Source organism: Yarrowia lipolytica, chromosome 1E (assembly GCF_001761485.1).
Source record: "Yarrowia lipolytica chromosome 1E, complete sequence".
Taxonomy (NCBI): domain Eukaryota; kingdom Fungi; phylum Ascomycota; class Dipodascomycetes; order Dipodascales; genus Yarrowia; species Yarrowia lipolytica.
Window position 1 is genome coordinate 1,957,116 of NC_090774.1, and position 18,519 is coordinate 1,975,634.

An 18,519-nucleotide genomic window follows, 5' to 3' on the forward strand; every position below is an offset into this window, starting at 1 on the left:
CGATTACATAATCCATCAATATTATGAAAGTACTGTAGGCATTGGCGAGTTGTGACACACTACAAATACTTCCGGTTTCACACGCTCTCAGAAACAATTCATCTAATAATCTATTAACCATCTAATAAACCTCCAGAACATATCGTCCGGCATCCTTGAGCTCCTCAATGGCTCGAGCCGAGTCAAGCTTCTCGCCTCGTTCCTCAGCCTCAGTCTCAATGATCTCGGAAAGAACCTGGGTCACATCAGGAACAGGCCAGGTAGGACCACAGAGGTAGAAACCTCCCTCCTTCTTGACAAAGGCATCAACCAGATCGGGCATGGACTGTCGGATTCGGTCCTGGATGTAAATCTTCTGGGGTTGGTCTCGAGAGAAGGCAGCACCAATGTGGGTGATGACTCCGGCATCCTTATAGGCCTCCCAGAGCTCTCCGTACAGATACTCCTCTCTCTTGTGTCGAGATCCAAGATACAAGTACACGTCTCCAATTTCGTGGCCCTGCTCTCTCTGCCAGGCCTTCTCCTCAACAAAGGCCTTGAAGGGTGCCAGACCGGTACCCAGACCAGACATGATGATGGGCTGAGTGGTGAGAGGAGGCAGCTTCATGACGGAGGGCTTGACAGACACAACCAGCTCCTCGCCAACCTTGAGGTCGTTGATGTACTTGGAAGCCTGTCCGAATCTCTTTCGGCCCTTGGGGTCCACCCAGTCGACCACCACAATAAGCAGATGGACGGCGTTGGGGTGCACCTTCTGGGAAGAGGCAATGGAATACTCTCGTCGCTTCAGGGGAGCAACAATCTGGACAAGATCGGCAATGGTGGGTCGGGCAGAAGGGAACTCGGCAAGAATGTCAACAAAAGAATCGGTATCAACCTCAGATCGCTTCTTGAGCTCCTCGGCACCAGCAGGAGAGGCAATCTTCTCCAGAGCAGCCTTCTCAGCGGCGTCAGTGGCAAAGGGAGCAAGAGCCTCGTAGAATCGCTTAGGGGGTTTTCCAAAGAGATCGAGGTGCTCTCGGCAGATCTGCAGAACAGTTCGAGTCTCCGATAGAGAAGAGTCCTCAGAGTTTCGGATAGAAACAAGTTCGTTGGGGTTCAGGCCGTAAGACTCAATGAACTGGTCAACCAGCTCGGCATTGTTTCGAGCGTGAACACCAAGAGCCTCTCCAATCTCGTACTTGAGACCGGTGCCGGTAATGTCGAACTCGACATGGAAGATGTTTCGGTCGTAATTCTCGGGAGTCACTCGTCGTTTCTCCTGCACCTTTACCACAAAGTTCTTGGTGGAGATATCGGGTCGCAAAGAGTTCTCGGTTCCGTAGGCCTCCTTGAACACGACTCGCTTGGCAGCCTCGGAAATGGAGGCAGCAGCAGCTCCGCCCTCCTCGTCCTCACCTCGAACGTTGGCGGGGCCAAAGGCATTGACGGTGAAGTAAGGGGGCACCTCGAGCTCGGTCTCACCCTCAACGGTTCCCCATCCCTCAGTGTTGATTTCGGTGAGGGCAGATTCGTAGACGGTCTCGGCGAGCTTGGCGACGGTGGAAGCAACCAGCTCGGTGTCGACACCGTTAGCCTGGACAATCTTTGTGGTGATCTGATCCAGAGAAAGCTCGGGGTGGGCGAGCTTCCAGAAGGCAAGCTGCTCAATCATGCTCTCGGTTCGCCCAGAGGTCTCGGCATTGTCTCCGACAATAGAAGGATCAACAATGTGGACAGCGGCACCTGATAGAGCGACAGACAGCTTGAAGGAGTCGGTCAGAGCCTTGTCAAGGTCCTCCTGCTTGCTAGAGCCGACCAGCAGCAGATCGGTCTCGGGAGCAGTCACGTTGAGAGATCGCACAATGGACAGATCGCTGACAACGGTGAGGCTCTTGGGGATAGCCCGGTCGGTCGAGATGGTGGTCTTGACCACTCCTCCGGCAGTGTAGTTGTCGTACTCGGAGTAGTAGGTGACGGCAGCCTTGTCCAGAGCCAGAACGTGAGCAGTGGCAGCTGCGGTGTTGGCAGTGGCAGCATTGTCCAGGTTGAAGAAGGTGTAGTGGGGCTTGGGGGTGGTCTCGATTCCGAGAAGGTCTCCGAGAGAAAGACCGTCAATCTCCAGAGACCGGGCATACTTGACCTCATGGACCTTGACTCGGCCAAAGTCAGCAGAGAAGGCAATGGCTCCGGACACGTCAGCGAACAGCAGCGAGTGCTCGTAGGCAGACTCGACGGCGACAGAGTTCTGGACCTGGCCCACCACGGTGATGGACTCGGTGGTCTTGGGCAGAGTCTTGAGGAACTCGGCCTCAAGGAAGGGGGAGTAGATTCGCACGACAATGAGTCCGGCAGACTTGGGCAGAATCTCTCGGGCAGCCTCGGCCTCGGCGGATCCAAACACCACATACACCTGCTTGGCATCCGCGGCTCCCTCGTACTCAAACGCCTTGTAGCTGGTTCCTACGGCAGCGTTGAAGTTGTCGAGCACGGCGGCCACGGAGGCGTTGGAAGAGTCCACCAGCGATGAGTACAGGTCGTACACAGCCTTGGTGGCCTTGATGTCACTGACTCGGGAGGTCTGTCGCAGAAAGTGCAGGCCGTCGTAGACGTGGACGGTGGGGTTGGCAATCGACAGCAGGGTAGCGAGAACGGTCATATTCTGGGCCTCGGAGGGCTTGGTGGAGGAGACCAGGCCGAGTCCGATGCTTCGGGCAACCTCGAACACGGAGGAGTAGTCGGTCACCAGCTGCTCGGCGTCGTGGTCGTAGTCGACAGCGGCAATATTGAACGCCAGAGGGGAGGAAGCGGTGGGCTTAGCGGAGTAGGTGGCCAGCACGGGAGCCATGAGCTTGAGGGTAGCTGAGGAGGCCAGCACGCTCTGGGCTCCGGAGGGGGCGTTGGATCCGGTCTGGTTGTAGATGTAGCCCAGCAGGATAGCGGCGGCTCCGACTCGGGACTCGAGCTCGACAAAGTAAGGGACCTTGCCTGCGCCGTTGGTCTGGTCCTTGGCGTTCCAGGTCTTGACGGCTCGGTCGAGATCAAACGACTCGGGCGAGTAGGAGAAGAGCGCCTTGGATAGCGCGTAGGCAGTCTGCTCCACCAGCGCCTGGCCCGTCAGGTTGGAGGTTCCGGCCACGGAGGCAATGTCTGCCGACAGAGGGAAGGGGAAGGCCGGAGACGAGGTGGTGATCTGCGGCGCCTTGGTCTTTGCGCCCTTATCGGACTGGGGCGATGCCGAACGGTTGTCCTGGACTGAAGGAGCCATTCTTGTTGAGCTAGAGTTGGCGGTTTGTGGGGGGAGAAAGTTGGCTGGAGAGGCGGGCACCGACTCTATTTATTGCAGCAGGCCCTCCTGACGGGGGGAGCAGCCTTTTTTCATGTGGCTGATCGTGGCTAGTAGCATAGGCTCTGTGGCGCGTCATCTGGCTTGAAAATGGCATAAAGTCCCGTGCAAACTCTATGATCACAGATGATGTGCTACCACCCGAGGATTGCGTGGGGGGGAGGTGTTAAAATGAAACGTTATGTTTTTGCCGCAACGATATGACATGAGCTATTTTGCCATGGGCTGAAATGACTGGCCCAAGGGCAAGTGGATCGCAAGAGTGCTTGATGACACTCGACGGTGGTGGGTGATTAGAACTCGTCCCAAACATCTTGCCGGAGCCAACAACCTGTGGCTTGCAGAAACTTGTCTGTCACAAGGTGTGTTCAGGTGGCTAATTCGTGGCTCAGAGAAAGAAAAAGAGGCAAAAAAAAAGCTTGAAAGGCTGAAAAATAAAAAACATTGATTTTTTAAATTTTTCAATTTTTTTTTTTTTTTGGCATGGCAAGTTTCACTAAGCCACAGATGACGTTAGTTCCAACAACACTCATTGGACCGAGACAAGCCGCAGCAGATGGATACACGGGTATGAGTGCGGTACGGGTGCGGCAGTGCGATACTTGTGCGGACTCGTTACAAACAATGACCTTAGACTGGTACTGTACAGACTGGTACATGCTTCATCTCTCACTAGCCCGATCCGAGAAGACTCTCTCAATTACACCTTGCCAGAAGCCAAACACCCCTGTGGCAATGTGGCAGTGTGGCAAGGTGTAATTGTGGCATTGGTGAATCGGTGGCATTGGTGGCCTGTGTCTGTGGCTCTCCGAGTCAGAGCATATTTGCGAGGCGCGAGTTCGATCTGGAGCTGGACGTTGCAAGCAAACGTGTGTGAATGATGCACTGGCAATATGACAGTTTATGGGCGGTCGGCAGTGTATGGGCGGTCGACAGCGTTGGCAAGAGTGGAATTCGTATTCGCGCTTGTGGGATCGGTGACGGTTTCCCACTTGTACCGGTGGTGCGAGTGCTTGATCCACTTGCCAAATTTCTTGCCGATCAGAAGGAACAGAAAAGTATGTTAAGTACGACTACAGGCATGTACCCGTAGTTGCGGTGACTAGACACTACCAATGAAACAGTGGTGATTAACTGATGAGCCGCTTCGGTGTACTTTGAAACCGTCTCTGAAACTCCATCTGGTCTTACTCTGACTGAACACATAATCGGCCTGCAGTTTGTATGTACTGTATGTATATATTTGTAGCTACTTTTACTGCTGTCAAGCAAGCACCATAGAGACGATGGGGGGGTTTTATCATGTTTGTGGAATTGATGACTCTCTGTCTTTCTTTCTTTCTGATTAGTGGTATACTCCTCTCCCCCCAGCACTACTACAGTGACTTCTCGTCGCAAAAGCTGTGGTTGCAAAAGTTGTGATTGGTCGTCTGCTTCAACTATCTACCAACTGTAATGTCAACTATTAACAGCTTTTTACTTCAACTTTCTACCCGCCAAATGCCAACTTTAACCCCACACAATGTGCGCATAATCACATTCACCTTTGACCCCCTCAATATTTCATACCCGCCTCCTCCTCCACTCGATACCACCAAAAGCCATGGCGACGTTCAGGATCTGCAAATACATCTATCTGCACAAAAACATGCCAACTGCACAGGGACTGGTCAGCAGCGGCATTGACCGCGACGCGTCCGAATGGACCAAATACCCACACTCGCCCCTTCAGCTCTCCATTGATACCACCCCCACCGGGGGCGCGAAAATCTCCCTCAAATACGAAAACACCTCTGTGGAGCATCTCGACATAGACGAGATTGACGAGCGGTTCGGATCCATCTACGGAACAAACAACCCGCCGTTGGTGGCCAGTTGTAAACAGCCAGGAATTGGCTTCAAGTACTTGGTGAAGAGATTCCATACCATGGTGAGTGTGCAACGAGGAGTCGTTTCTGAATAATATTATTGATCCCCCACGCCACCAACAATACCCTGACATGATCCCCCACGCCACCAGCAATACCCTGACGCGATGTCCCTCTTCCCGCTAACCCAGACTTATCGCTTCCAAATCAAAGTCTCGTATATGGACGATTACGACCGGACAGTGGAAATGCAATCCAAGACAGGAGTGTGTATCAAGGGTAGGCCTTCCAAGTCTACCACGACTGAAGATGCCACCCAGACCTCCTTCAAAGATTTCAACCCAAAGTTCCGGTGGAACGGAGAGAGTGATGATGATGACCTCACCCAGATTGATGCCTTTCTCATGTCTCAAACCCTCTAACCCAACCTCCTGGTTCGGTTGCTGAGCCTGCATTTATGAGCCAGACATTGGTTGATACACCCAGTTCGTCGCAGTCTTATCAGCCGGTGAAGCCAACCCCGTTGTCGCGGCCACACCGGCCAAAGATATTCTCTGAGACTTTTACTTTGAAACACACTGCTGACAGTATCTCTTATCTGGGGGCTTCTCCAGTCTGCTCGCCCCACCCCCAACTTTCCGAAACGAGCCAAGTTGTGGAAGAAGCACTTTACCCCTGCAGATACGGACATTCGGAGCGGGAATGGGATGGTCAGCAGAGGAACCCAGACCGAGAACTCCAAATGGCTGACTGACACGCGAGCGATGGAGAACCACATTGTGGATGTGGTCCAAAACCCTCTGTTCGACGCATATGTTGCCCGCATCAAGGAGTTAATGAAGGGCAACCAATGAGAGGACGGATTCCGTGAGAAGGGCGTGTGTGTATATTAGTTGTAATAGATGTATTATTGTGAGGTAGTGTCATCAGGATCTACCCGTGTGCTCATGTGCTTGTTTGTTTGCTCATGTGCCCATGTTTTCTCTTATCAATCATAATATTCACGAGAGCTTAATATTGTGATGATTAAGGGATTATAGCTATCAGAGCTACATTTTGCCTGCTAATACTCGGCCACAAGGCGTTATTAGCTGTGAAATGTGCGATAATAGCTCGACTTGTTTTGACGTGCTGTGTGCAAGTACCACTACCACTATTTACTGGTGCTTTGTCTCGTCATGGTGTCTCGTCATGGTGTCTCGTCATGGTGTCTCGTCATGATGCATCGTCATGGTGTATCATAATGGTGTATCATAATGGTGTATCGTCATGGTGTATCGTCATGGTGTATCATGAGTTGACGCTCCGTAACGCCGGCCATGCCTCGCACTTGTCTGCTGTACTGAATCTCACCTACGTGATATTGCACAGTATCGGTTCGACAAGTACCACTCCCTCGGCAATTATATGTAGCCGTTGCCGAACCACTGTCCCAAGGGGTCCCAAGGAGTTGCCACCAACATGGTCCCAATAATAGGTCTCAGTAATACGACCCCCTCGCAGCCTTGGGCAATGCAACACTGCCCTGTTGAGAGAGCCACAGAGCGTCTTTAGCGAGCAAGAAATCGGCCTGTAGATTGCTCGTGGCCATTTCTCAGCGGCCCCCTTGTAGCCAATCACGCTCCACGTGGACGTGGGATGCGATGGAGCTGTACTTTGGAAGCACGGATTTTCAGGCACGCCATAAAACACCGGCGATTTAAACGTGCTTGTCTTGCTACAAATGCGTTACTGTAGGGGAGTGTGGAATGTGGCAAGCCCAATTCAGGGAGCTTTTCGGCTCGTACTTGTATAGTATCGCAGAGGGCGGTGTACGACTGTGGCATGACGTCATGTGGCGAGTCGTCTTTTGGGGGGTGGAATGTGTTTGTGTGACTTGTCTGGGGTTGTGTTTGGTTCTTGTGTTTTTGTTATATAAACGGGTGTTTGTCCGTTGTTGCTTGAGCCCTCTCTCTCTTTCTACTTTGTACAGTATGGGTTGTGGTCGGGTGGCTAAATATATCTCTGTGGGCATATACACTGAGAGGACTCTCTCTTGTCACTCTGCTGAGATTAGCCTTCGGCTTGTGTACCACCCCAGAGTTTATTTTTCGTGCGCGTTTTCGGACAACCCAAATCCAGGGAAAAATCGCAGTCAGGTACGTACGCAAAAAGTTACACCGTGGAGCGCGATCCTCTGTGACTGGAAACAGACACTAAGAGCAGGCGAAGGTGCATTCATTCCTCGACACAAAAGCAAGACGACCCAGACCCTTCCTCAACACAACGCAACGACCGGAATACATCCCGACTATCCTCCACGGCTCCAAAACAAGTGCAACAAAACAAGTACAATAGTGACACTTGAGCAACTACAAATAACAACAAGAAACCGATGCTCAAAGACCTGTTCCACAGAATCAAATACAGACTGCTCCAGGACGCGCCGGTGGGCTCGTCGTTGGCGAAGCTGGAAACGTCGTGGGACCCACGAATATCGTGGGAAAAGCTGAGACGCAAACGGTGGACGTGGAGCGACTGGCCCTACGTGCTCATGGTGCTGTCGCTGACCATCTGCCTGTCGATCCTGCAGACGGTGCCAGCATTCGTGCGTGTCATCGTGGCGTTTGTGCTCTTCGCGCTGGTGTCCATCCCCATCACATCGCAGTTCTTCCTGCCTGGAATGCCCATCATCACATGGCTGGTGCTGTTTGCCTCCCCAACATCGCTGCCGCTCAGCCTGCGGCCCAAAATCTACGTGCGTCTGCTGCCCGCGCTGGAAACCATCCTCTACGGCGGCAACCTGTCCTACTCTCTGGCCCAAATGACCCATCCAGTGCTGGACATTCTGGCCTGGCTTCCTTACGGCGTTCTGCATTTCGCCCTGCCCTTCATCCTCGCCGCATCTTTGTTTGTGTTTGGTCCCCCCGGCACCCTGCCCCAGTTTGGCTTCTGCTTCGGGTGGATGAACTACTTTGGCGTCATCATGGAGCTCATGTTCCCCAACGCGCCCCCGTGGTACAAGAACATCTACGGCCTGCAGCCCGCCAACTACACGATTCACGGCTCGGCCGGCGGACTGGAGCGAATCGACAAGATTCTCGGCTTCCAGCTGTACGGCGGCACGTTTGGAGCGTCCGGAATGGTGTTTGGCGCCTTCCCATCCATGCATTCGGGCTCGGCGTGCATGCTAGCGCTGTTTGCTAGCCATCTGTGTCCCCGGTTCACGCCCCTCTTTTTCTCCTACGTGCTGTGGATCTGGTGGAGCACAATGTACCTGACTCACCACTACTTCATCGATCTGACTGGAGGAGCCTGTTTCGCATACATTACCTTTTTCCTCATCCGGCGGTCGGTGCTGCCGCGAATCCAGCGAGACAAGATCTCGCGGTGGTCCTATGACTACGTGGAGCGAGGTATCCAGACCCAGTCGAAGTTCCGAAAGTCCATGGAGTACGATCGGGAGTACATTGAGATGGCAGACGAGTTTGGCGCCCAGGGCCCCGAGCACCGACTGGAGGACGAGTCGGATGATGCTGACGACGGCATTCTGCCCGCCAGCGACGCAGACATTGAAAGCATTGAGAGCGGAGTCCCCAGTACACCCATTCTGGAGACTCCGTCTTCGCGCATGGGGTCTCCCATGATTTCGCGGATAGGCTCGCCTGCCCCCAACAAGCAGGCGTAAACTAATGACAACAGTACAGTATATATATACCCCATTTGATTCTCGTCATTCCTTCCAGCCTCTCTCTTTGTCAATTTTAATATCCACTAATATAGGAAACGGTGCATCAATAATAGATTATGTGTGAAAACACCAGTATGAGAGTTTGTACGACTTCAAGTTGAGTACGACTTCCACTTCCACTTCCACTTCGAGTACGACTTCCCCTACCGGCAGTACTTGTAGATAACCTACCTGGTATAACGATTAATAGTACATTGCTATGAATAATTTAAGAAGCCCCGCCGAGTGGGTGCTATGTTTCTTTTGGGGTGTGGTCATGAGATACTCCTTTTACCTGATGTGTGTACCAGTGACCACGTTGTATATGGTGATTGCGACGAGATAAGCGGGATCTAGTCTTTGTCTTTTCAATCGATCCAGGCTGTTGTTACCTTGCAAGCGGTGACCCTCGAGACCGTTAAATACAGCCCGGTATCGTACCACCAGTTGTGTGAGATCTAGGCAGGACTGGTCCGTTGCAGAACATCATCAACCGCCTCTGTCATTTCAGGATACGTTTCCTTGACGTTTTTGGCCAGGGTTTGTTGAAATTTCTGTGTTAGAATGTGCACCACATGAAATATCAAGTGGAATATCATCACTCGTGCTCTCCCTTACTCCCTTACTCACTGTGTAGATGTCCATCTTTCCATGGATGAACTGGTTTTGTTTCAGCAGCAGCTCGACAAACTCTCTGGTGTACACGTCCGGGTTTCGGCCCTGGTCAATGTAGTCGATCACGTCGATGGGGATCTGTTTGTCGCACTTGATTTCCTTGAGTCGCTGAAACTCCTTGACCAGAGTGTCCATCTGCTCAATGAGCCCCTCCTTGTTCTCCTGAGAGCCGGTGGTGTCGTGTACCAGCAGCGAGATTTCCACGAGGGTCTCGATCGTCTGCCGCAGCTGGTTCTCCAGTTCTTGTCGGGCCGCCTCTGCCATGATTTTGTTGTTTGTGGAGTGCAAGTGGATGTGTCTTGGTGATAATTATGCAGGGTCACGTGTGAACAAGAATGGGTTGGCAAGTCTGGAGCTGGAATGAAAGCGGTGAAGGCGTGAACCAGAGATGAATTTGCTAACGTAAGCATGTAGACCAATCTTCTCAGTCACGTGTTCCCCTCTTGGTTCTGACTGTATTAGTAATTCTCTCTCCCTCAGTCGCAGTATCGACGAGGTACAAGACCACACCATTCTGACGATTAGTAATGCGGCAAAATGACGACATCAAGTCCCATTGCCACATCGGAAGCTTCCTAGAGCCCGCAACAGACGAATCCCACACAGTGCGGTTTTCTTGTCACATTTCCGTTAACTCCTGCCATTAGGAACCTAGTCATTTCTCGGAACAAGTCTACAGGAATCATGGCGGTCTGTTGGACATGATCTGGGCCTTTCGCAACAGGAACGTACAGTAGTGGTTCTCTATATATAATACTGCGAGCTGCTCTGTCTGTAAAGTCCAACCCTTGCACGATTGCACACTAACGGCTACTATATATAGGCCAGCACAATATACTACAAGTACTTGTACAAGTATACAATACACCGACTCGCTCATGGTGAACAAACTTTGGGTGGCGTTCGAGTCTTGACTTTTTCACGATTCTTTGAAATTTTAAAAATTAAAATTATATATATATATACATATATATATATAAAAAAACAACGATGCGGATGAGTGCGTGTTGGAGATGGATTTTGAAGGGCATTGAACGCGATGAAATGCTCTGCGACCTTGGTCCGTTGAAACGTGTCTTTGTGAGCCTTGTCCACGCCCCACGTAGCCCCAATCGTCCTCTAGCTGGACTAAAGCAATGCACCCCGAAAAGTAGGTCCGAAAGTCTTTCTGACAAATGGTTGGGTGGGCGAGTACAGTAAGAGAGAAGGAAAAAAAGATGGGAAAAAAAAAACATGAGAAAAAACATGAGAAAAAAAATTGTGTATATATACTGGCAAGATGGAACGCCACCAGAGTGAAGACCCGACGTAAAATACTCACGTAGCAAAGAGTAACGCCGCAGCCAGCGACACACAGACCAGCTACCGCTCAAACGTCGCACAGATCGCTATAAATTACTCCAAGCACTCAGGTCGCTGCAATTATGCTTTGGGGATACATTTCGTCACAGTAGCACAGTGCTGGACGATAATCACTACAATCAACACTCCCCAGTACACAGCTCTGTGACGCCATGTCGTCCCAAAACTCGCACAACATCCTCCATGAGACGCATCTGTTGTCGGACACCAGCATCCACGCCATAGCCGGCGCCCTGGCAGGCACGCTCTCCGGTATCGTGGTGTGTCCTCTCGACGTGATCAAGACCCGGTTGCAGGCAGAAGGAGCTCTCGACAAGCAGAGAGGCTCACTCAAGGGCGGCCTCACCCGTACAATGGACTCCATTGTCAAGCATGACGGCGTGCGGGGCCTGTACCGAGGAGTGATCCCCATCATTCTGGGCTACTCGCCCACCTGGATGATTTATTTTGCCGTCTACGAAAAATCAAAATATTTATTGTCCACCGTGCCCCAGTTGGACCCCTATCCCTTCTTTTCGCATTGTCTGTCGGCTCTGGGCGCCGGAGCCGCCTCCACCACCATCACCAACCCCATCTGGGTCGTCAAAACCAGACTCATGTCCCAGGGCCGCAACACCCCCTGGCACTACTCTGGCACCTGGGACGCCTTCAAAACCATGTACAAAACCGACGGAATCAAAGTCTTCTACTCGGGTCTGGGCCCCGCTCTTCTGGGCCTCTCCCACGTGGCCATTCAGTTCCCCATGTACGAGAAGCTCAAGGTGATGCTCGGAGTCAGTCCAGACTCCAACAAACCCAACCCCTGGGCAGTCACGGTGGCCTCGTCACTGTCCAAGATGATCGCGTCGGCAATCACCTACCCACACGAGATTGTGCGGACCCGAATGCAGATCCAGAGTAAAGACGGCCAGTATCGTGGCATCATTGCATCGTTCAAGAAACTCTACCAGGAAGAGGGCTTCCGAATCTTCTACACGGGCTTCGGCACCAACCTGCTTAGAACCGTGCCCGCCTCTGCCATCACCCTGCTTTCGTTTGAGATGATTTCCAGCCGCCTCAAACAGATCCTTTAGAGGATCCCCTTAGACTCCATAAAACATAGAAAAGGCTGGCTCTTACTGTATAGTATATTTAATGACATTGATGGTTCTCAAATGATTGGATGTATCCCGGGATTCTTTTAAAACTCTTGGTACTTGTACAGGAATACTTGCCAATTTTCTGTCTGTGTGTTTTTTGTTGTTTTTTGTTTGTTTTTTTGACATCCTCGATCAGTTGCAAGTACAAGTTGGAGATCTACTTAGCCAAAGTTTGTTTTTTACTTGGGCCATTAGTGTAAAGCAGCCAAGCTAGTAAGGGGCTGGTAAATGAGATTAATGAGATGCACTTTATAATTTGGGCTTCATATCTGGTTTCAGAGCCTCAATACAACCTCTTTCGAGCTCACACCACCCCCATTCCCGTTGAAAACCCCCACTATTGCTGCTCCTGTTTGGCACCTCAGCCGTTTAACCTTGCAGAACTTTTTTGACGCAGGAAAGTCACCACACGCTCATTCTGCGATACACCACCAACAAGACCTTCCTTCACACAACCCACATCTACACACACAAACACAATGTCAGAACAACAAGTCGATCAGCCAATGGTGAGTGATGACCCTAGCCCCCAATCCCCCACACAGCCCACGTTTCTCAAACTAACGCCACAGACTTCTGCCGAAGAAGTAGCTCCTGCTCCCGTGCCGGCTTCAGCCGAGATGGAGGCCATGCAGGCCCGTCTCCAACAGCTCCAGGAGGAGGCATCCAAGCTCGAGTCCATGCAGCAGGACGCCACCAAGTCGTCCGAGGATCTCAAGGAGGACCAGGAGGAGATTGACGCGCGATCCATCTACGTGGGCAATGTCGACTACGGAGCCACCCCCCAGGAGCTGGAAAAGCACTTTGAGAAGTGCGGATCCGTCCAGCGAGTCACCATTCTCATGGACAAGTTCACCGGCAACCCCAAGGGCTACGCGTACATCGAGTTTGCTGAGCCCAAGGATGTGGCCCAGGCAGTCACCCTCAACGACTCCGAGTTCCGACAGCGACAGCTCAAGGTCAGCGCCAAGCGAACCAATATCCCCGGTTTCAAGGGCGGCCGAGGCCGAGGACGGGGTCGAGGAGGTCGTGGAGGCTTCCGTGGACGTGGAGGCTTCCGAGGAGGACGAGGACGAGGCGGTTACGCCCCTTACTAGAGGTACCACTCCCGTCACAACCCACACCCACCAACTACACCACTTGCTACGACCGAAGTGCTTGGTTCAAAAGACTTTGTATATTATTATAAATATGGATTTTATGGAGAAAAGAGGGCATCAACAAGAAAACAAGACATGAAACACTATCAAAAGAACATTGAGTGTGGAAGAAAAAAAAAAAAATAGTACAAGTACAAGTACGCCCACCAAAAGAGAAGCTCCATAAGCACACTTGACCCTTCATACAGACTCTGCTGAAAAAATAAACCAGCAGACCAGGTTCGATCTGGCATGGCATAATGTTCAATCTCTCACGCCGTAGTCTTATACTACCCATTAAACGTATCTACAGGCTCTTCAGTTATTGTCAAGTTGAATTATGGAAATTGGAAGTAAGGACCAGTCCAGCTGGTGGGAAGAGGAAGAGAACCGGGCTCATTACCAGTTGGGCTCACCGTAGCCGGGGAGCCAGAACCATCGCCAGGCCTCGGGGTTGGCCTCACGCTTCTCCTTGTCCATATCAGCGGGCATGGCGTCTCGCTTCCAGTTGGGCTCGCCGTAACCGGGGAGCCAGAACCATCGCCAGGCCTCGGGGTTGGCCTCACGCTTCTCCTTGTCCATATCAGCGGGCATGGCGTCTCGCTTCCAGTTGGGCTCGCCGTAGCCGGGGAGCCAGAACCATCGCCAGGCCTCGGGGTTGGCCTCACGCTTCTCCTTGTCCATATCAGCGGGCATGGCGTCTCGCTTCCAGTTGGGCTCGCCGTATCCAGGGAGCCAGAACCATCGCCAGGCCTCAGGAGAAGCCTCTCGCTTAGCGTTGCCAGCAGCAACCTCGGAATCAGGCTGGGGGTCCATGAAGCCTGCCTCCTGGGCCTTCTTGGCGTCAATGATAGCAATTCCCTGCTTTCCAGACTCGTCATCATTGAAGAAGACAAAGATTTCGTTCTCTGTACCCTGGAGACCGCCGACAATGGCCTCCTCAGGAATGGACTGAGGGCCATGGGAGCCGGTACCAACGGGGGCAGCAGGGGCAGCTGAAACCAGGCAGGCAACTGCGGCAAGAGCAATAGTAGAGAACTTCATTGTTGGTGTTGTAGTGGTAGTGGTGGTAGTGGTGGTAGTGGTGGTAGTGGTGGTAGTGGTGGTTGTGTCTGATGATAAGAAAGGAGAGACATGGAGGAGGTATATATACTTGGTTAATCGTCGTATATTTCATCTTGGAAAGATCAGGAGACTGTGGTGAGAGGTCGTATGGATTCTGCAAAGGGTAATTGTCGCTATATTCATTTGTCGGTGTGGCAACGAAGACTTGCATGGGATACCGATTAATGAAATTGTCGTGCATCATCAGTAAACTGGACAACAGCTCTATTCGGTCGAAAAGTGGCGCTAGAAGGCCGAGGAAAGAGTTGATAGGACACCATCGAGCCAGTGTCTCGTATATCTTCGTTTGACCCAGATAGCTCCCCAATAGGCCGTTCTGTGCGACTTTTTGCAAAGTTGGCCAATCTTTTAGACTCGTCGATACTGTCCCAAATAGGTAATTTTGCATAGAAAACTTCTGTGAATTTCATGTTGGGCAGAAATGCTGTAATTGTGGCGGGGTATCTCTGCGTAATGATATAACATTGATTTCAGAGGTATCTGTGTTCTTTTTCTCGATTCTGTGTCGTTTTTGGGGGCGTTTCTGGCTGCTGTTTTAGGGCCCTGTGGTGTGTAGGAGAAAGGGTTTTGTTTGGGCGGAAGACTCAGTATAATAGACAAAATAGTGACACAGGGAGCTGGTTTCAACTAATAAAACACAGACAGCAGGTGGTATTAAACAAACAATACATGACAAACGCCGTACCAAGGCAGCCGTCCCTGCAAGAAAGCTATTTGGCGACGGCCTCATCGATGTGAAACGAGCCCGGATTGCGAAACGGGCTTGGTTCGTGTAATAGGCAGCTATCAAACCTCAGCCTGCCAGCCCTTGACCCAAGGCCATTGTCCAAATGTTCAGCCGGTTCCACAGCCCCTATCTCGACAGTATGGCAGATGAACTGTCAATCAGATCAGTATTCTGACTGATATATTATGTACTTGTGCCGTGATTACATTACCTTGTCCGGAATGTGAACAACAAGGCCCCACTCTACCAGCCATTCAATGGACAGTATCGCAAATAATTATTCTGATCTCCGTATCTGTGTCTCTTCAATCTACGGTTCGGTCAGATCTCAACAGAACATGAGAGGCCCTTGTTCTTAATCTGTGTAGCAGAACAGACGCGCGATTTTTGGTATGATAGAGCATTCGGAGTGTGCAGTCCATAGATCTATTCATCTCGAATGTTCCTCTCATTGCCAGTAGTAGACTTCTTTATCCGACTGCAAGAATCAATCTCGCAACTGCGGGGTTCGACAATAACGACCATGTAGCAATCCGCTGATATTCCATTGTGCACGTATCGAGCGACTCAGTATTCTTTCCTCTGTACCCTAGCCCCCTCTTCAAGTTGCCCGTTCTCCATATGCATACCTCCGTTTCCTTACAGTACTTGTGAGGCCGTCTACTGTACAGTCAAGCACCCATTTTCACCCATTGGGCCTCGTGTCCAGAAAATGGTAAACGCCGGTCGATCGCCTGTGTACTTGCACGAGTATTGCCACATGTCTCCAGGTCCCAGCAGGTTAGCAGTCTTGGTGGATCCGACGGGCTGCACGGAATCAGAGAAGAATGACGGCGGCTTGAGCCACAGACTGTTGGAGGTGATATTCTCGACCTTTATCTGCATGGCCGGTTGTCTGTTGGCGGTCTTGATGGTCTCCAGCTGCAACTGGACGCAATTGACGGCGTTGAACTGGTACATTTTTGAAAAGGACTCCTGGTGGGGTTCTCCGTCGACCACGTACGAGTAGGTCACGTGGCAGGTGACTGTGTGCATTCCTGCCGTAGGGATCTCATACTTGATGGGGAACTGTGTCGTCTGGTGGATTTCGTTGAGCTCCACGGTGTCTGTCGAGTTGAGCACTTGGACGGGAGGTTCGGTGGAGTCCTTGGCGTGGATCGCCGCAGACACGCCCACCTTGACGCTGGGAGCCGTGTTGTAGATGAAGTCCGTCTTGAGACTCACGTAGACCATGAAGGTGAGCACTTCTCCCACGTAGACCGTTCCAAAGGCTGGACGGATGCTGAGCCATGGTGAGGGCAGGTTCAAAACGGCCGATTGAGATTGCGAGAGCACGAATGGGTCTTGGATGGCCGGCGTCAGCTGCGGTTTCGACGCCCGCATGATTTTCAGGCTGATTCCATGGTTCATTGTTGACTGATGTGTGATGTGTAAATGCGTGAGTTACCTACAGTACATATCTACTGTACTTGTAGGTGGTAGTGATTATGCAACGTTAGTTGGTGTCAGAAAAGACCCACGAACACGGTGGGAGCTGGATCAACTCGGATTTCCGTCCCAAATGAATAATCGCTCTGATTCTGTGACACTCTGTTTCTGTGACTCCGTTTTAAGACATGTTATTGCAATACAACCTCGGGTGTGGAATGTGTGTCAAGATGGGATCGTCAATCTGGATTGGGAAAATGAAGTGATAATAGCGTACCTTTACTCCATGAATAGCAATGAAGAGGGACGAACAAGATCATCACCAACGCACCCAAACCCCCGGACAAGAATGGATATATGTATATCTATCGTCACGTGACTGGTCATAGATGCATCAGACACGACTTGACATGACCTGACACGAATATACATTGTGTAAAAGGAGCTAAAAAGGGTTCTTCTGTAAGCACAGTCGTACGTCCGTTTCAGAGCCTAAGATGATTAGGGTGAAATAAACGTCTGATATGTGAAGCTAAGTTGTACGATAGCTGTATTGATGATACTCTTTTTATAGGGCCTGGTAGAGGTAATTAAACGATTATACTGGTGGGTTGAGTTGATCCAGGGCGACAAACGTATCTGTCTTATCGCCACTAATCTCTGTTCCCTAATGGTGCTCCGTCTGCCCGTCTGCCCGTCTGCCCGTCTGCCTGTCTGCCCGTCAGCATCCACGCTTTGCTGTGTTTATTTTTCTAGGTTTTCCCCCAATTTCGTGGAATTTCCGCATCCAATTTGCTGCGAAATCGCCGCACTTTGGGTCTACAGAGAGCCATTGAACGATACACTTGCACAATTGCACAATTGCACTCGTCTATGTATCTCATTTAACCATCTTATCGTAACATAGCTCATCATCCCTCGATGCATGCATCGATGACGCGACGGCAATCCATGGGACTTAGATCATGTGGGATATAGCAGAAGTGGGAAAAAAAAAAAAAAAAATTAAGAATCAAGAATCAACCATCAGCCATCAACCATCAGCCATCAACCATCAACCATCAACCATCAACCATCAACCATCAAGAATCAAGCCACATGGTGGTGCGGGTCGCGTCAGCGTCGGTCGCCGGGGTCCAGGACAACCGTATTGGCCCTGTGGGCGTCAAACCGTCGGCCTAATTAGCTCCATTCTGTGGCCATTGGTTTTGGCGAGACATTTTTGATAATTTGATAATTTGGGCGAATTGGTCCACATTATGGCGCCAGGGCAGGGGTTGTGACGACGGCCCAAAGCAAAAGTGAGGGCGGAGCATATTTGGCATAAAACTGGAAATGTTGCATTTGCCGCAACTGTGGAGGACAATGCAGCTCGTACTGGGGCAAAAGCGAGTCTTGGGCGAAAATACGGACCGCCGCAAGTCGTCGAAACAGCCGCCGGCACCATCGTCGCACGAAGGAGGAACCACACACACAATCCACACCCCCTCCGCCCAAGTTAGACCGCCAGCTATATACCCACCAAAAACCAAAAAGAGACCTGGGAGATTGGCGCAGACAAAGAAAAGGCAAATTGCTGGAGCCGAACCATAATTAGCATCTGGTGTCCCAGCCCATACCCCAAACCCCAAACCACCCACCACCCCTCAGGGACACAATTTACACCAGAAGCCAAATCAGCTTGCAGCACACGCATATACACCATTTGCAAACGGCTTCAGGATCCGGCCGAAATTGTTGCGCGACACGATAAAACCGCCCCGTGACGCGTGCTCCCCAGATACTACATCCTCCCCACTGTTGCTCCACGTGCCAAGCAAGCTTTTGCGGCCTTTGATCAACGAATCAACGAGTGATCGGAACCCACAAGGCCTCCCACAAGAGACACACACAAACAAGCGACGGTCGCCGACGATAGTGAATCGCCCGCTCGAATCGCACAAAGGAGACCGCCACCGACGACCCCGACCCGGCTCCCCCACGGTTTCTTGGAGATCTAACGTCCATTTCAGCCCGCAATTC

At 51.4% G+C, this 18,519-nt stretch overlaps 10 protein-coding genes and 1 pseudogene across 10 annotated transcripts; 5 read left to right on the forward strand and 6 right to left on the reverse strand.

The window, feature by feature from the left end:
• Window positions 1-121: 121 nt before the first annotated feature.
• Window positions 122-3,247, reverse strand: YALI1_E19603g (uncharacterized protein; the record flags this gene model as incomplete). Its single annotated transcript, XM_504018.3, has 1 exon — window positions 122-3,247. The coding sequence occupies one exon, from the start codon at window positions 3,245-3,247 to the stop codon at window positions 122-124; it is 3,126 nt and encodes a 1,041-aa protein (XP_504018.1).
• Window positions 3,248-4,928: 1,681 nt separating this feature from the next.
• On the forward strand, window positions 4,929-5,288 carry YALI1_E19620g (uncharacterized protein; the record flags this gene model as incomplete). Its single annotated transcript, XM_068283020.1, has 1 exon — window positions 4,929-5,288. The coding sequence occupies one exon, from the start codon at window positions 4,929-4,931 to the stop codon at window positions 5,286-5,288; it is 360 nt and encodes a 119-aa protein (XP_068139121.1).
• Window positions 5,289-5,441: 153 nt separating this feature from the next.
• YALI1_E19625g (Compare to YALI0E16412g, Misc non-coding, similar to uniprot|Q6CGP8 Yarrowia lipolytica YALI0A17446g) lies at window positions 5,442-6,047 on the forward strand (annotated as a pseudogene).
• A 1,520-nt stretch (window positions 6,048-7,567) lies between these two features.
• Window positions 7,568-8,860, forward strand: YALI1_E19647g (uncharacterized protein; the record flags this gene model as incomplete). Its single annotated transcript, XM_504021.1, has 1 exon — window positions 7,568-8,860. One exon carries the CDS (start codon window positions 7,568-7,570, stop codon window positions 8,858-8,860), a length of 1,293 nt encoding a protein of 430 aa, XP_504021.1.
• A 549-nt stretch (window positions 8,861-9,409) lies between these two features.
• Window positions 9,410-9,841, reverse strand: YALI1_E19669g (uncharacterized protein; the record flags this gene model as incomplete). Its single annotated transcript, XM_068283021.1, has 1 exon — window positions 9,410-9,841. One exon carries the CDS (start codon window positions 9,839-9,841, stop codon window positions 9,410-9,412), a length of 432 nt encoding a protein of 143 aa, XP_068139122.1.
• Window positions 9,842-11,091: 1,250 nt separating this feature from the next.
• YALI1_E19682g (uncharacterized protein) lies at window positions 11,092-12,012 on the forward strand (the record flags this gene model as incomplete). The annotated part of the gene is made up of 1 exon (XM_504023.3): window positions 11,092-12,012. The coding sequence occupies one exon, from the start codon at window positions 11,092-11,094 to the stop codon at window positions 12,010-12,012; it is 921 nt and encodes a 306-aa protein (XP_504023.1).
• Window positions 12,013-12,557: 545 nt separating this feature from the next.
• On the forward strand, window positions 12,558-13,175 carry YALI1_E19696g (uncharacterized protein; the record flags this gene model as incomplete). Its single annotated transcript, XM_066094347.1, has 1 exon — window positions 12,558-13,175. The coding sequence occupies one exon, from the start codon at window positions 12,558-12,560 to the stop codon at window positions 13,173-13,175; it is 618 nt and encodes a 205-aa protein (XP_065950419.1).
• A 441-nt stretch (window positions 13,176-13,616) lies between these two features.
• Window positions 13,617-14,261, reverse strand: YALI1_E19714g (uncharacterized protein; the record flags this gene model as incomplete). The annotated part of the gene is made up of 1 exon (XM_504026.1): window positions 13,617-14,261. One exon carries the CDS (start codon window positions 14,259-14,261, stop codon window positions 13,617-13,619), a length of 645 nt encoding a protein of 214 aa, XP_504026.1.
• Window positions 14,262-15,052: 791 nt separating this feature from the next.
• On the reverse strand, window positions 15,053-15,323 carry YALI1_E19723g (uncharacterized protein; the record flags this gene model as incomplete). Its single annotated transcript, XM_068283022.1, has 2 exons — window positions 15,053-15,199; window positions 15,246-15,323. 2 exons carry the CDS (start codon window positions 15,321-15,323, stop codon window positions 15,053-15,055), a joined length of 225 nt encoding a protein of 74 aa, XP_068139123.1.
• Window positions 15,324-15,729: 406 nt separating this feature from the next.
• YALI1_E19736g (uncharacterized protein) lies at window positions 15,730-16,479 on the reverse strand (the record flags this gene model as incomplete). Its single annotated transcript, XM_504027.2, has 1 exon — window positions 15,730-16,479. The coding sequence occupies one exon, from the start codon at window positions 16,477-16,479 to the stop codon at window positions 15,730-15,732; it is 750 nt and encodes a 249-aa protein (XP_504027.1).
• Window positions 16,480-18,156: 1,677 nt separating this feature from the next.
• YALI1_E19754g (uncharacterized protein) lies at window positions 18,157-18,504 on the reverse strand (the record flags this gene model as incomplete). The annotated part of the gene is made up of 2 exons (XM_068283023.1): window positions 18,157-18,318; window positions 18,361-18,504. 2 exons carry the CDS (start codon window positions 18,502-18,504, stop codon window positions 18,157-18,159), a joined length of 306 nt encoding a protein of 101 aa, XP_068139124.1.
• Between the last annotated feature and the right edge of the window lie 15 nt (window positions 18,505-18,519).